We start from the raw sequence: 12874 nt of genomic DNA, 5'->3' as shown, positions 1-12874 counted from the left end.
GTATATATATATATATACAATATATAGTTGACACTGCGACTGATGTGTATAGTTGTAGTATCACCTATATATTGTATGTGATACTGTGACTGGTGTACACACACTATATATACACTGCTGCCACATCTCTACACTATCTACTATATAATTGTCTAAGGGTCACTTCCGTCTGTCTGTCACGGATATTCATTGGTTGCGGCCTCTGTCTGTCATGGAATCCAAGTCGCTGATTGGTCTCGCCAGCTGCCTGTCATGGCTGCCGCGACCAATCAGCGACGGGCACAGTCCGATTAGTCCATCCCTACTCCGCTGCAGTCAATGCCCGGCGCCCGCTCCATATTCCCCGCAGTCACCGCACACAGGATTAATGCCAGCGGTAACGGAGCGCGTTATGCCGCGGGTAACTCACTCCGCTACCGCCGCTATTAACCCTGTGTGACCAACTTTTTACTATTGATGCTGCCTATGCAGCGTCAATAGTAGAAAGATCTAATGTTAAAAATAATTAAAAAAAAATAAAAAATCATTATATACTCACCTTCTGCCGCCTTTCCCACTCCTCGCAACGCTCCGGTGACCGGTCCATGCAAGCGGCAGGTTCCGTTGGCAAGGATGGTCTGCGAGAAGGACCTGCCGTGATGTCACGGTCATGTGACCACGACGTCATCACGGGTCCTGAGTGCCTGCGCGAGAAAGACCTGCGATGATGTCACGGTCAAGTGACTGCGACGTCATCACACCCTGGGACCGGAAGCTGCCGCCTGCACGGCACACAGGCGACAGAACTACAAGGGACCCCTCGGAAGGTGAGTATATGTTTATTTTTTATTTTTTAACCTGTGACATACATGGCTGGGCAATATACTACGTAGCTGGGCAATATACTACATGGCTCTGTGGTGTATACTACGTCGCTGTGCAATATACTACGTGGCTCTGTGCTGAATACTACGTCACTGGGCAATATACTACGTCACTGGGCAATATACTACGTGGCTGGGCAATATGCTACGTGGCTGGGCAATATGCTACGTGGCTGGGCAATATGCTACGTGGCTGGGCAATATACTACGTGGCTCTGTGCTGTATACTACGTAACTGGGCAATATACTACGTGGCTGGGCAATATACTACGTGGCTCTGTGCTGTATACTACATCGCTGTGCAATATACTATGTGGCTCTGCTGTATACTACATCGCTGTGCAATATACTACGTGGCTCTGTGCTGTATACTACGTGGTTGGGCAATATGCTACGTGGCTGGGCAATATACTACGTGGCTGGGCAATATACTACGTGGCTGGGCAATATACTACATGGCTGGGCAATATACTACGCGGCTGGGCAATATACTACGCGGCTGGGCAATATACTACATGGCTGGGCAATATACTACGCGGCTGGGCAATATACTACGCGGCTGGGCAATATACTACGTTGCTGGGCAATATACTACGTAGCTGGGCAATATACTACGTGACTGGCCAATATACTACGTGGCTGGGCAATATACTGCGTGGCTCTGTGCTGTATACTACATTGCTGTGCAATATACTACGTGGCTCTGTGCTGTATACTACATCGCTGTGCAATATACTACGTGGCTCTGTGCTGTATACTACGTAACTGGGCAATATACTACGTGGCTGGGCAATATACTACATCACTGGGCAATATACTACGTGGCTGGGCAATATACTATGTCACTGGGCAATATACTACGTGGCTGGGCAATATACTACGTGGACATGCATATTCTAGAATACCCGATGCGTTAGAATCGGGTCACCATCTAATATAATATATACACCGCTCTATATTCCTTAACACGGTATATAATATGCCTCTGTGTATATAATAGATTGTAGTATACCGTATAAACTCATGTATAAGCCGAGTTTTTCAGCATATTTTTTTTTGTCCTGAAAACACCCCCCTCAGCTTATACACGAGTCATTGTCCCAGAAAAACGGAGGGGGAGCAGCGAGTCACAGAATATTCCAGTGCCGTGAATATTCATTTCTCTTATAGGGTTCACAGCCACAGCTGCTGGCTTCCAGCACACATCCTACTTACCTTCCCTGCGCTCCCTCGCTGCATCTTGTTCTGGCGCCAGCAGCTCTTCAGACCGAGCGATCATGTGTCTGCCTCTCATTAAGGTAATGAGTATTCACCCCTCTCCACTCCCATAGGCGTGGGTAAAGGCCGGAGACACACTGGTGCGAGATACGGCCGAGTCTCGCTGGTTAAAAGCAAGCTGTGGCACCTGCACTCCGGAGCGGAGCGTGCGGCTCCATGTATTGCTATGCAGCTGCACGCTCCGCTCCGGAGTGCAGGTGCCACAGCTTGCTTTTAACCAGCGAGACTCGGCCGTATCTCGCAGCAGTGTGTCTCCGGCCTAAATATTCATTATCTTAATGAGTGGGGGACACGTGATCACCCAGCCACAGGAGCTGCTGGCACCAAAACGAGATGCTGCGAGGGCATGCAGGGAAGGTAAGTAGGATGTGTTTTTTTTTTTTTATCGGAACCATGCATACATGAACAAGGACGGAGCCATGCATAAAAGGACGGGGATAAGGAGCCATGCATACAAGGACGAGGATAAGGAGCCATGCATACAAAAATGGGAATAAGAGGCCCATGCATACAAGGACGGGGATAAGGAGTCATGCATACAAGGATGGGGATAAGGAGCTAAGGAGCCCATGCAGACAAGGATGGGGATAAGGAGCCATGCATACAAAGACGGGGATGAGGAGCCATGCATACAAGGACGGGGATAAGGAGCCATGCATACAAGGACTGGGATAAGGAGCTCATGCAGACAAGGATGGGGATAAGGAGCCATGCATACAAAGACGGGGATGAGGAGCCATGCGGACGGGGGAGCCATGCAGACAAGGATGGGGATGAGGAGCCATGCATACAAGGACTGGGATAAGGAGCAATGCATACAAGGACAGGGATGGGGGGACCATGCATACAAGGACAGGGATGAGGAGCTATGCATACAAGGACGGGGATAAGGAGCCATGCATACAGGGACAGGGGAGCCATGCATACAAGGACGGGGATGTGGGGACAATGCATACCTGGCTTATACTCGACTCAATAAGCTCTCCCAGTTTTTTTCTGGCAAAATTAGGTGCCTCGGCATATACTTGGGTCGACATATACTCAAGTATATACGGTATATTGTGAGCTGTGTATACTTCTACTGTCCTGCATAAATGGTGTAATTCTCAGTATCTATTCTTATTATGTATGTGTGTGTATCTGTCTATCACTCTGATTAATTGTGAGAAAAGTAGCGTACTTCTTATTGGCCCATGTGGCAACGTTTCGGATCCGTAACTGCACATTTCTCTGATATGGAAGTGAAATGTTGCCACATGGACTAATATAGTGTATAAAAAAAATCGGTTCCATTTTCTTCCACAAAAGTGGTACGATTCTCTTCTCACTTGCTGTCCGTGTGCAGTCGTTTTTTTTTTTCCTCAGCAGATGTTGCAGTCTGATACACGGCGAGTCAGACCATTGAGAAGATGGAGAAATTAATTTCTCCGTCTCCTCCACACTTGTGCTGCGAGAGCATTGGAGCACGGACACTCGGATCATGCTCACAGCAGAGCAGGAGCCAAGTAGCATTGGCAGATCACATCCGACGCCATATGCTAGTGTTATTCCACCCTAATGAGCACCTGTATTAAAGGGAACCTCAACCCCCCCCGGCGTTTTTAACTAAAAAAGCCATCTTGTGCAGCTGTAATGCTGCATTCTGTGAAGGTGGCTCTTTTAGTTCTGGTCCCTTCCAACGCTGAAGTAATCATTTTTAGAATTTGCCTGTCATACCTGTAGTTTGTCAGGGGGGCATGTCTTTTCCCCCCTGACACAAACGCCTCCCTCAGTACTCTGTGTGCCAGGCGCCACCTCCTCTTCCTTCATTAGCGTCTCCAGCGCCTGCGCTGTAAGGTTTTTTTCGGGCATGCGCAGCTTGCGCTGCCCTTCCAACTTACAACGCAGGCGCCGGGGGCACTAATGAAGGAGAGGAGGAGGCGCCTGGCTCCGGAGCAGATACTGCTGGGCGGCAGGAGGAGCCCTGGTCCCCTGTGAGGGAGATGGCACCTCTGCTGTGAGTCCTCTGCAGAGCGGTCACTGGGCGCTGTGCTCCTCAGTCCTCTGCCATCCTCTGGGCTCTCCTCGTCCCCAGGGTGTCCCTGATGCCTGCCTGCGGTGTAAAGAGCACCATGTAAATGGACCTGTGTTCGATCATGCGCACTGCGGCGCCATTCACATGTGGCTCTTCAAATAACGCCTTTAAGAGAAGTGTTGAAGGGCAGGACAAAGTATAGCAAAATTCACTGATCGGGATGGGGAGTGTTATAGTATGTGGGCTGGTGGGGTTTGTGTGGCAGGGCTGTTTTTTTTTGTCCCAGTCCGGCCCTGTGTGTGTGATTATACAGTGTGTGCGTGAGATTATACAGTGAGGCTGTGTGTGAGATTATACAGTGAGGCTGTGCGTGTCATTATACATTGGGGCTGTGCGTGTCATTATACAGTGGGGCTGTGCGTGCGTGTGTGTCACTATACAGTGGGGCTGTGTGTGTGTCATTAATTATACAGTAGGGTTGTGCATGTGTGTGTCATTATACAGTGAGGCTGTGCTTGTCATTATACAGTGGGGCTGTGCCTGTCATTATACAGTGGGGCTGTGCCTGTCATTATACAGTGGGGTTGTGTGTGTGACTGTCACTGTATACAGTAGGACTGTGTGTTTTATATATATATATATATATATATATATATATATATATACACTCACTCACTGGCCACTTTATTAGGTACACCATGCTAGTAACGGGTTGGACCCCCTTTTGCCTTCAGAACTGCCTCAATTCTTCATGGCATAGATTCAACAAGGTGCTGGAAGCATTCCTCAGAGATTTTGGTCCATATTGACATGATGGCATCACACAGTTGCCGCAGATTTGTCGGCTGCACATCCCTGATGCGAATCTCCCGTTCCACCACATCCCAAAGATTTCATGTTGTTTACGCCAAATTCTGACCCTACCATCCGAATGTCGCAGCAGAAATCGAGACGCATCAGACCAAGCAACGTTTTTCCAATCTTCTACTGTCCAATTTCGATGAGCTTGTGCAAATTGTAGCCTCAGTTTCCTGTTCTTAGCTGAAAGGAGTGGTACCCGGTGTGGTCTTCTGCTGCTGTAGCCCATCTGCCTCAAAGTTCGACGCACTGTGCGTTCAGAGATGCTCTTAGGCCTACCTTGGTTGTAACGGGTGGCGATTTGAGTCACTGTTGCCTTTCTATCAGCTCGAACCAGTCTGCCCATTCTCCTCTGACCTCTGGCATCAACAAGGCATTTCCGCCCACAGAACTGCCGCTCACTGGATTTTTTTTCTTTTTCGGACCATTCTCTGTAAACCCTAGAGATGGTTGTGCGTGAAAATCCCAGTAGATCAGCAGTTTCTGAAATACTCAGACCAGCCCTTCTGGCACCAACAACCATGCCACGTTCAAAGGCACTCAAATCACCTTTCTTCCCCATACTGATGCTCGGTTTGAACTGCAGGAGATTGTCTTGACCATGTCTACATGCCTAAATGCACTGAGTTGCTGCCATGTGATTGGCTGATTAGAAATTAAGTGTTAACAAGAAGTTGGACAGGTGTACCTAATAAAGTGGCCAGTGAGTGTATATATATATATATATAATATATATTCATTCGCATGCTTGCAGTCACAAGACCACCTGTTCCCGGCACCAGAGAATCCTCACAGTGTGCACGATATGGGGATTCACACACAGTGACTTTAGACATGTAGCTTAAGATCCAACAACCCCTTTAAGGATGGGCCGTGACTCATGGGCCACTGCTGTGTGGTTGCCCCCCAGGCTAAAATTTGCCAGCCAGCCCCTGGTGTCACACATAGCGAGATCGCTACTGAGGTCGCTGTTGCGTCACAAAACTTGTGACTCAGCAGCGATCTTGCTAGCGATCTCGCTATGTGAGACGGGGCCTTTAGTACAAGGTTTTTCACTGATCACTAGTAGATTATGGTGAGGATAACTTCATCCATTATTTTACGCTGCCATTCCGTTAAGAATCTGCAACTCAGCATCCATAGACATTTGCACTCATTTATTTTGATGTTTGCAAGACCTTAAAGGGGTATGCCCATCTCCAAGATCCTATCTCAATAACAACTACCTCCAATTAGAAATGTAGTGTAGTTCTTCTGATTCACTATCGCTTACCCCATATGCAGGGTGTTGCAGTAGCTTAGGTATCCATGGTTACAACCACTAACAACTAACTGTTACAATATGAGTGACCATAACCATGGATACCTGAGCTACGGCAATGCACTGCATATGGGGTAAGCAACACAGCTAATCAGAAAAACTACACTACATTTCTATTTGCTAATTGTATTATCACTCCTGCTACATATTGGGATAGGATCTTGGAGATGGGAATACCCCTTCAATGGTTGCTATGCGCCCCTGCTTTGTCCTTATTTGCATCGGTTATTATAAATCAGGACCCATTACAGTAATCTCTCAGTAGTCAGGAGGCAAACGATTGTTTCCATGTATTCAGTATTACTAACATAGATGTTAGATTTGGTTCTTTGTTCCTCTTGAGTATTTAGCTGTGGTTTTGAGGGTTGGAAGATGACTGACACTGATCCTTGTTCTTGGGGTTCGATGCTGAAATCTGATCCCCGAGCTTTGTTTGTTGATTAGGATTTATTTGTGGCGTCTTTCTTGTTTTTTAGCTTCTCATTCAATTGAGTCTAAACGAAAACAAACTATTCAGTTGAGTGCCCAGCGCCAGGCTGCTGCTGCTAAGGCATCTTAATTGTAATATATCAGACCACCAACAGTAATGAAATGTGGAAGATAATAATAACAATGGATTTCTGAAATAAATTATTATATAAATTGCTAATTTTGTGAGGTCTCTTAGGCTACTTTCACACTAGCGTTAACTGCATTACGTTTCAAAACGTCTTTTTTCAGAAAAAACGCATCCAGCAAAACTTTTTGCTGGATGCGTTTTTTTCCCATAGACTTGTATTGGCGACGTATGGCGACGGATTGGCATACGTCGTGTACGTTTTACGACGGATGCGTCGAAATTTGGCGACACGTCGTCTCAAAAAAACGTAGATTGTAACGTTTTTTTGTCTCCGCCTAAAAAACGTGTCGCGACGCATCCTGCGGCATACGTCGTTGGCTGCAATGGAAGCCTATGAGCGACGGATGCGTCGGGACACGTCGTACGACGCAATACAGCGCTGCAATACGTTTTTTTTACACTGAGCATGCTCAGAAGAAGTATTTTGTTGCCAATTGGCCAGACACCCCCAAATCTATATAAACCTGGCCTGGGCCTTCAACCCCACATATGCCTGCAAGACCCAGAGAGGAGAAGACTGCCAGCAAGACCCCAGCCTGACACAGGAGCCAGCCACTGGAAGGAGCCAGCCACAGGAAGGAGCCAGCCACAGGAAGGAGCCAGCCACAGGACTCCAGCCATAAGACCTCAGCCACAAGACCACAGCCTGACACAGGAGCCAGCCACAGGAAGGAGCCAGCCACGGGACTCCAGCCACAAGACTCCAGCCACCATAGAGCCAGTGTGAGTATTGCAATTTTTGTGTGCATCTGTGTGCCTGTGCATTTGTGTGTGTATATGAGGTACTGACTACTGAAAGAGCTTAAAACCTGAAGAGAACCTGAGGCCTGCCATCGTCCTGCACCAGCCAGTGCCATGCTAGAGTCCAGATCCACCATGATGCCAGCCACTGTGAAGACCTGCAGCTTCAGCCAAAGGATTGTCAGCCTTTTGTATGTGTGTGTGTGTGTGTGTGTATGCGTCTTCTGATTGGGTTCACCTTTCTGCCTTTGTTGTACATATGTGTATTTGCCTAAAGCTATGTGCGTGCATGTGTGTATTTTTGTACGGCTGTGTGCTTTTGTATCATGTGCCTGCACCATATTATGCCTTTGCCAATTTTATGCCTGTTCATGTGGGAGGGTATGTGTCCATGTGCAGGATTGCATCAGGGTGTGGTCAGGATTTTCCATCAGTATTTGTACGCCAAAACTAGGAGTGGGTGATAAAAGCAAAAGTATGCCTTTTTTCGTGTTATACTTTACCTAATTTTTACACTCCTGGTTTTGGCTTACAAATACTGATGGAAAATCCTGACCAAATTCTGATGCGATCCTGAATGTGGACACATACCAGGCATGTTTTTTGGGTACGTCTTGTTGATGGCATGTGCATTTGTCCATGCTGTAATTGGTTATTTGCCTTTTTCTGATGTATTGACTGTATAGTGGTCTGTGCAGCATGTGGTTTTTTTTTTTTTTTTTTTTAAATCTGATGTGTTTTTTAAAAAAGTCTAGCGGTCTGCAGCTTGTGGTTTGAATGTGAGTGTGGGGTTTTTCTATTTAATAAAAGTGTTGATTTTTTTTAAATTACAGTTATAACCATTTGCAGTTGAAGTACTTGTATTTAAAATAAAGAGCATGTCAGCTCCTAATTGTGATTTAAAAAAAAAAAAAAGAGTGAAAAAAAAATTATAATAAAATGTTTATTAAAAAAATGTCCGTAGTATTATTTCATAAAGGTAAATTTAAAACTGGTGTATGTACCAATGGTTACACATGCAATACAGGGTTGGTTGAGGGCTAATTTTTTTAATAAAGGTTAACCTGTAAATTTTTTTATTTTTTTTTGGGGGGGGGTTATTTTTTTCACATAAAATGTGTCAAATATATTTTTTCTTGGTGTTAAAATTAAAAAAATTTATTTTATGGGACATGGAAATGAATGGTATAACGTGCCACTTTTTGGGGGGGTTTTGGTGTTCACCTGTATGAACATTTCTGACATCATTTTAGTAGGGTGTTTATCATTGAGCATTACCTAGTTCAGGGGGTGGTCTAACTATAGATCCATTATACATATTAACAGATAAACCAGGACCGCTGCCCACCAGGACACAGCCGCTGCCCACCAGGACACAGCTAAAGTGCTAGAAGTAAGTTTTGAAGACCCCAAATCTGCTACTTCAATGTGTAGAGCAGATTGCAAGTGTCTTTTTAACTTACAGATACACCAGGACCACAGCCGCAGCAAGCCGCCTCTAGTCCCAACCAGGACCACAGTCGCAGCAAGCCGCCTCTAGTCCCAACCAACCAGGACCACAGCCACCAATCTTTTCAAGTAAGTTTTGAAGACCCCAAATCTGCTACTTCAATGTGTAGAGCAGATTGCAAGTGTCTTTTTAACTTACAGATACACCAGGACCACAGCCGCAGCAAGCCGCCTCTAGTCCCAACCAGGACCACAGTCGCAGCAAGCCGCCTCTAGTCCCAACCAACCAGGACCACAGCCACCAATCTTTTCAAGTAAGTTTTGAAGACCCCAAATCTGCTACTTCAATGTGTAGAGCAGATTGCAAGTGTCTTTTTAACTTACAGATACACCAGGACCACAGCCGCAGCAAGCCGCCTCTAGTCCCAACCAGGACCACAGTCGCAGCAAGCCGCCTCTAGTCCCAACCAACCAGGACCACAGCCACCAATCTTTTCAAGTAAGTTTTGAAGACCCCAAATCTGCTACTTCAATGTGTAGAGCAGATTGCAAGTGTCTTTTTAACTTACAGATACACCAGGACCACAGCCGCAGCAAGCCGCCTCTAGTCCCAACCAGGACCACAGTCGCAGCAAGCCGCCTCTAGTCCCAACCAACCAGGACCACAGCCACCAATCTTTTCAAGTAAGTTTTGAAGACCCCAAATCTGCTACTTCAATGTGTAGAGCAGATTGCAAGTGTCTTTTTAACTTACAGATACACCAGGACCACAGCCGCAGCAAGCCGCCTCTAGTCCCAACCAGGACCACAGTCGCAGCAAGCCGCCTCTAGTCCCAACCAACCAGGACCACAGCCACCAATCTTTTCAAGTAAGTTTTGAAGACCCCAAATCTGCTACTTCAATGTGTAGAGCAGATTGCAAGTGTCTTTTTAACTTACAGATACACCAGGGCCGCAGCAAGCTTGAGCAACAATGTCCTCTTCTGACAGCCCTCCTCCACAGCAACAGCGTGTATCGGTAAGTTAACACAAAACTTTTTTTTTTTTTTTTAAATTTCTTTAAATTACATTTTTATGGATAACTACATGCATAAATTATGTTTCAACAGGAAGCTGAATCAGATGAGGAGCTGTCAGAAGGGGGCGAGACGGGTGGAGAGATGCTAGTGGAGGAGGAACCAAGTGTAAGTAGTGGGGAAACAGTTTTTTCGCACATCACACTGCACCATACACAAAACAGATTTTCATACATAACTAAACACAGAAAATATATGCCTACATTACTGAGAATTTGTTTCCTTTATTTCAGGCTGCTGCTGCTGCTGCTCCTGCTGCTGCCGCTGAAGGTTCTCCCAGACAATCCCAGAGTCGGCGGACTCGTCGCCGCGGTCGGCTATCAGTGAGTTTTTTTTTTGGGGGGAGGGGTATTCTATTGGTACTTTAGTGTTTCAGTGTACTAATTTGTTTGTTTTCCTTTTTTTTTTTTTTTTGGCACAGGCTTCACAGCGTGCTCCCGCAGAAGAGGATGATGATGATGACGACATTGATATCGAGAATCTCATCGAGGAGGTTCGCGAGCGGGAGCCGCTGTGGAACATGGCTGACCGCAGGCATGCCGATACCAGTGTCACCCGTCGGTTCTGGGACGAAGTGTGTCGCAACCTGTTTCCAAGGCGGGAGAGCCTTCATCCTCAGCAGCAGAGCAAACTAGGTAAGTATTCACTTTCCAGTGATGTTTTGAGCTGACTGTAATGTATTGCATTTACCAATTTTTGTTTTTTTCTTTTGATTCTTGTCTTCACAGTTGGAAAGATTAGGAAGCGGTGGCGGTCACTGAGGGATCGCTTTAAGAGGGAATTCAATGATGAGATGAAGGCCCCGAGTGGCTCTGCAGGAAGGAAGAGGAGCAAATATAAATATGGCCAGGCCCTCTCCTTCCTGAGGCGAACAATGCTAAGCAGAGTGTAAGTATTCTACAGCCCACTAATAACCATGTTAACCTGTCTACTTAGTTTGCTTTCAGTCAGGGCTTTTTCATTCCAATGTATTAATTTCATTTGTTTTTTCTTTCACAGCACCTTCTCCAGCCACCGGGCGCCTGCATCTTCCTCTGCGCCCTCTGGAGCGATCCCTCCTGAGTCCGCCACTGAGGGCCACGTCGGTAGGCCCCACACCTCTGTCCCCTCCTCTGACCCCTCCTCTGACCCCTCTGTCCCCTCCACTTCATCCGTCCCAAGCAGTGGAGCATTATTGCAGCCTTCATTGCTCGCATCTGATGCTGAACAGATAGCGTTTCCTTTACCCCACCCCTCTGATCCTGCCACCTCAACACCACCATTAGGTTCGTGGCGGCAGCGACAGAGGGGTCAGGAAAAGAGCTATGCTCCTGAGTTCTTGCACCTGAATGCATCCTTCCAAGGCTCTTTCAAAATTTTGGGAGAGCAAGTGACTGCTGGTTTCAACATGGTGCAGTCACGCATCAGTGAAACAAGCCGTGAAACCAGCAGTCGCTTGGATAGGCTGCATTCAGCTGTAAGTCCCGATCCGGCCAATATTTTTTTTAACTCCATGCTCAGGACCATGGAGAAACTATCTTTTGAGCAACAGATGCGGGTAAGGAATACCTGCCATAATGCTCTACTGCAGGCCGTTAACGAGTCTACCCACACACCTCGCCACACCTCCACTCCAATTCCACACCATACCCAGCATTACCAAACCCAGCCCCAATACCCACACCAGCACCATTACCAAACCCAGTCCCACTACCCTACCCAGTCACAATACCCAACCCAGTCCCCACAACAATCCCGGCCCCCAGACCAAATTACTTCCCCAATGTTTTCCTTACTCAACTTTTCTCTTCCCCCTACCCCAACACCACCCCCCTCTGGTCAGCCTCTTGGTTTACCCCCCCCTTCCACTGCACCCCAAACAAGTAGGGTTTCCCCACCTATCGACGTGGTCCAACCTTCCTGCCCCTCCTCCTCTCATATCTCCACCCAACAGTTTCAAGATTTGTAAATACGATGTTTAGTTTTTTTTTGCAAAATCTTCCAAAAACAAATTTGATATTAAAAAAAAATATTTTTTGTTGGCAAAAAAAAAAAAAAAGAGTTAAAATAAAATTCTGAATATAAAATTCTACTCTGTGTGTGTGTCTGGATTTATTAAGGTAATATAATAAAAAAGGTTTTAATAAAAACAAACACCGAACATTTTAAAGGTATAACAAAACGGTTTTACTAGCAAGAAAACCATGCTTTTTGGCCCTTTTTTTTTTTTTTTTTTTGGGCAGAAACACATTTTTTACATAAACAAAACACATGGGAAACTGGTTACACAATCATGTCTTGCCACGGGATCCGCCCGACAGGTGAGACAAAATAATCGGCAAACTGGTCCCTCATCCTTGTAACTGAACTTGTAGAGCGAACTGAGCTGCTGCGGTAGTCCCACAAGGTGGTCTCCAACTCTTCATCATCCAAGGAAACGGGCTCCTTTGAAAGGACAAAGTTGTGGAGCACCACACAGGCTTTAACGACCTCGTCTATAGTTGTTGTTTTCAACTTGATAGCCGTCAGCAGAACCCGCCACTTCGCCGTCAATATGCCAAAGGAACACTCCACGACTCTTCGTGCTCTAGTAAGCCGGTAATTAAAGACCCGCTTGGTATGGTTTAAGTTCCGGCTACTGTACGGTTTCAGTAGGTGCGGCGACAGTTGAAAGGC

At 46.4% G+C, this 12874-nt stretch overlaps 1 protein-coding gene across 1 annotated transcript; it reads left to right on the top strand.

The window, feature by feature from the left end:
• Positions 1–10739: 10739 nt before the first annotated feature.
• LOC143817622 (uncharacterized) lies at positions 10740–12167 on the top strand. The gene is made up of 4 exons (XM_077299113.1): positions 10740–10854; positions 10948–11107; positions 11219–11756; positions 12153–12167. The coding sequence occupies exons 1-4, from the start codon at positions 10740–10742 to the stop codon at positions 12165–12167; spliced, it is 828 nt and encodes a 275-aa protein (XP_077155228.1).
• The last annotated feature ends 707 nt before the right edge of the window (positions 12168–12874 follow it).

The sequence above is a fragment of the Ranitomeya variabilis genome, chromosome 3 (assembly GCF_051348905.1).
Source record: "Ranitomeya variabilis isolate aRanVar5 chromosome 3, aRanVar5.hap1, whole genome shotgun sequence".
Classification (NCBI taxonomy): Eukaryota; Metazoa; Chordata; class Amphibia; order Anura; family Dendrobatidae; genus Ranitomeya; species Ranitomeya variabilis.
This window is presented reverse-complemented; position numbering and strand designations above follow the sequence as displayed.

Bases quoted from the DNA above. Each gene is read 5' to 3' on its own strand.
- LOC143817622 (XM_077299113.1), top strand. From the start codon at position 10,740: ATGGCTGACCGCAGGCATGCCGATACCAGTGTCACCCGTCGGTTCTGG. The intron at 10,855-10,947 runs GTAAGTATTCAC...TTGTCTTCACAG, and splicing joins TCAGCAGCAGAGCAAACTAG to TTGGAAAGATTAGGAAGCGG. The intron at 11,108-11,218 runs GTAAGTATTCTA...TTTCTTTCACAG, and splicing joins CGAACAATGCTAAGCAGAGT to CACCTTCTCCAGCCACCGGG.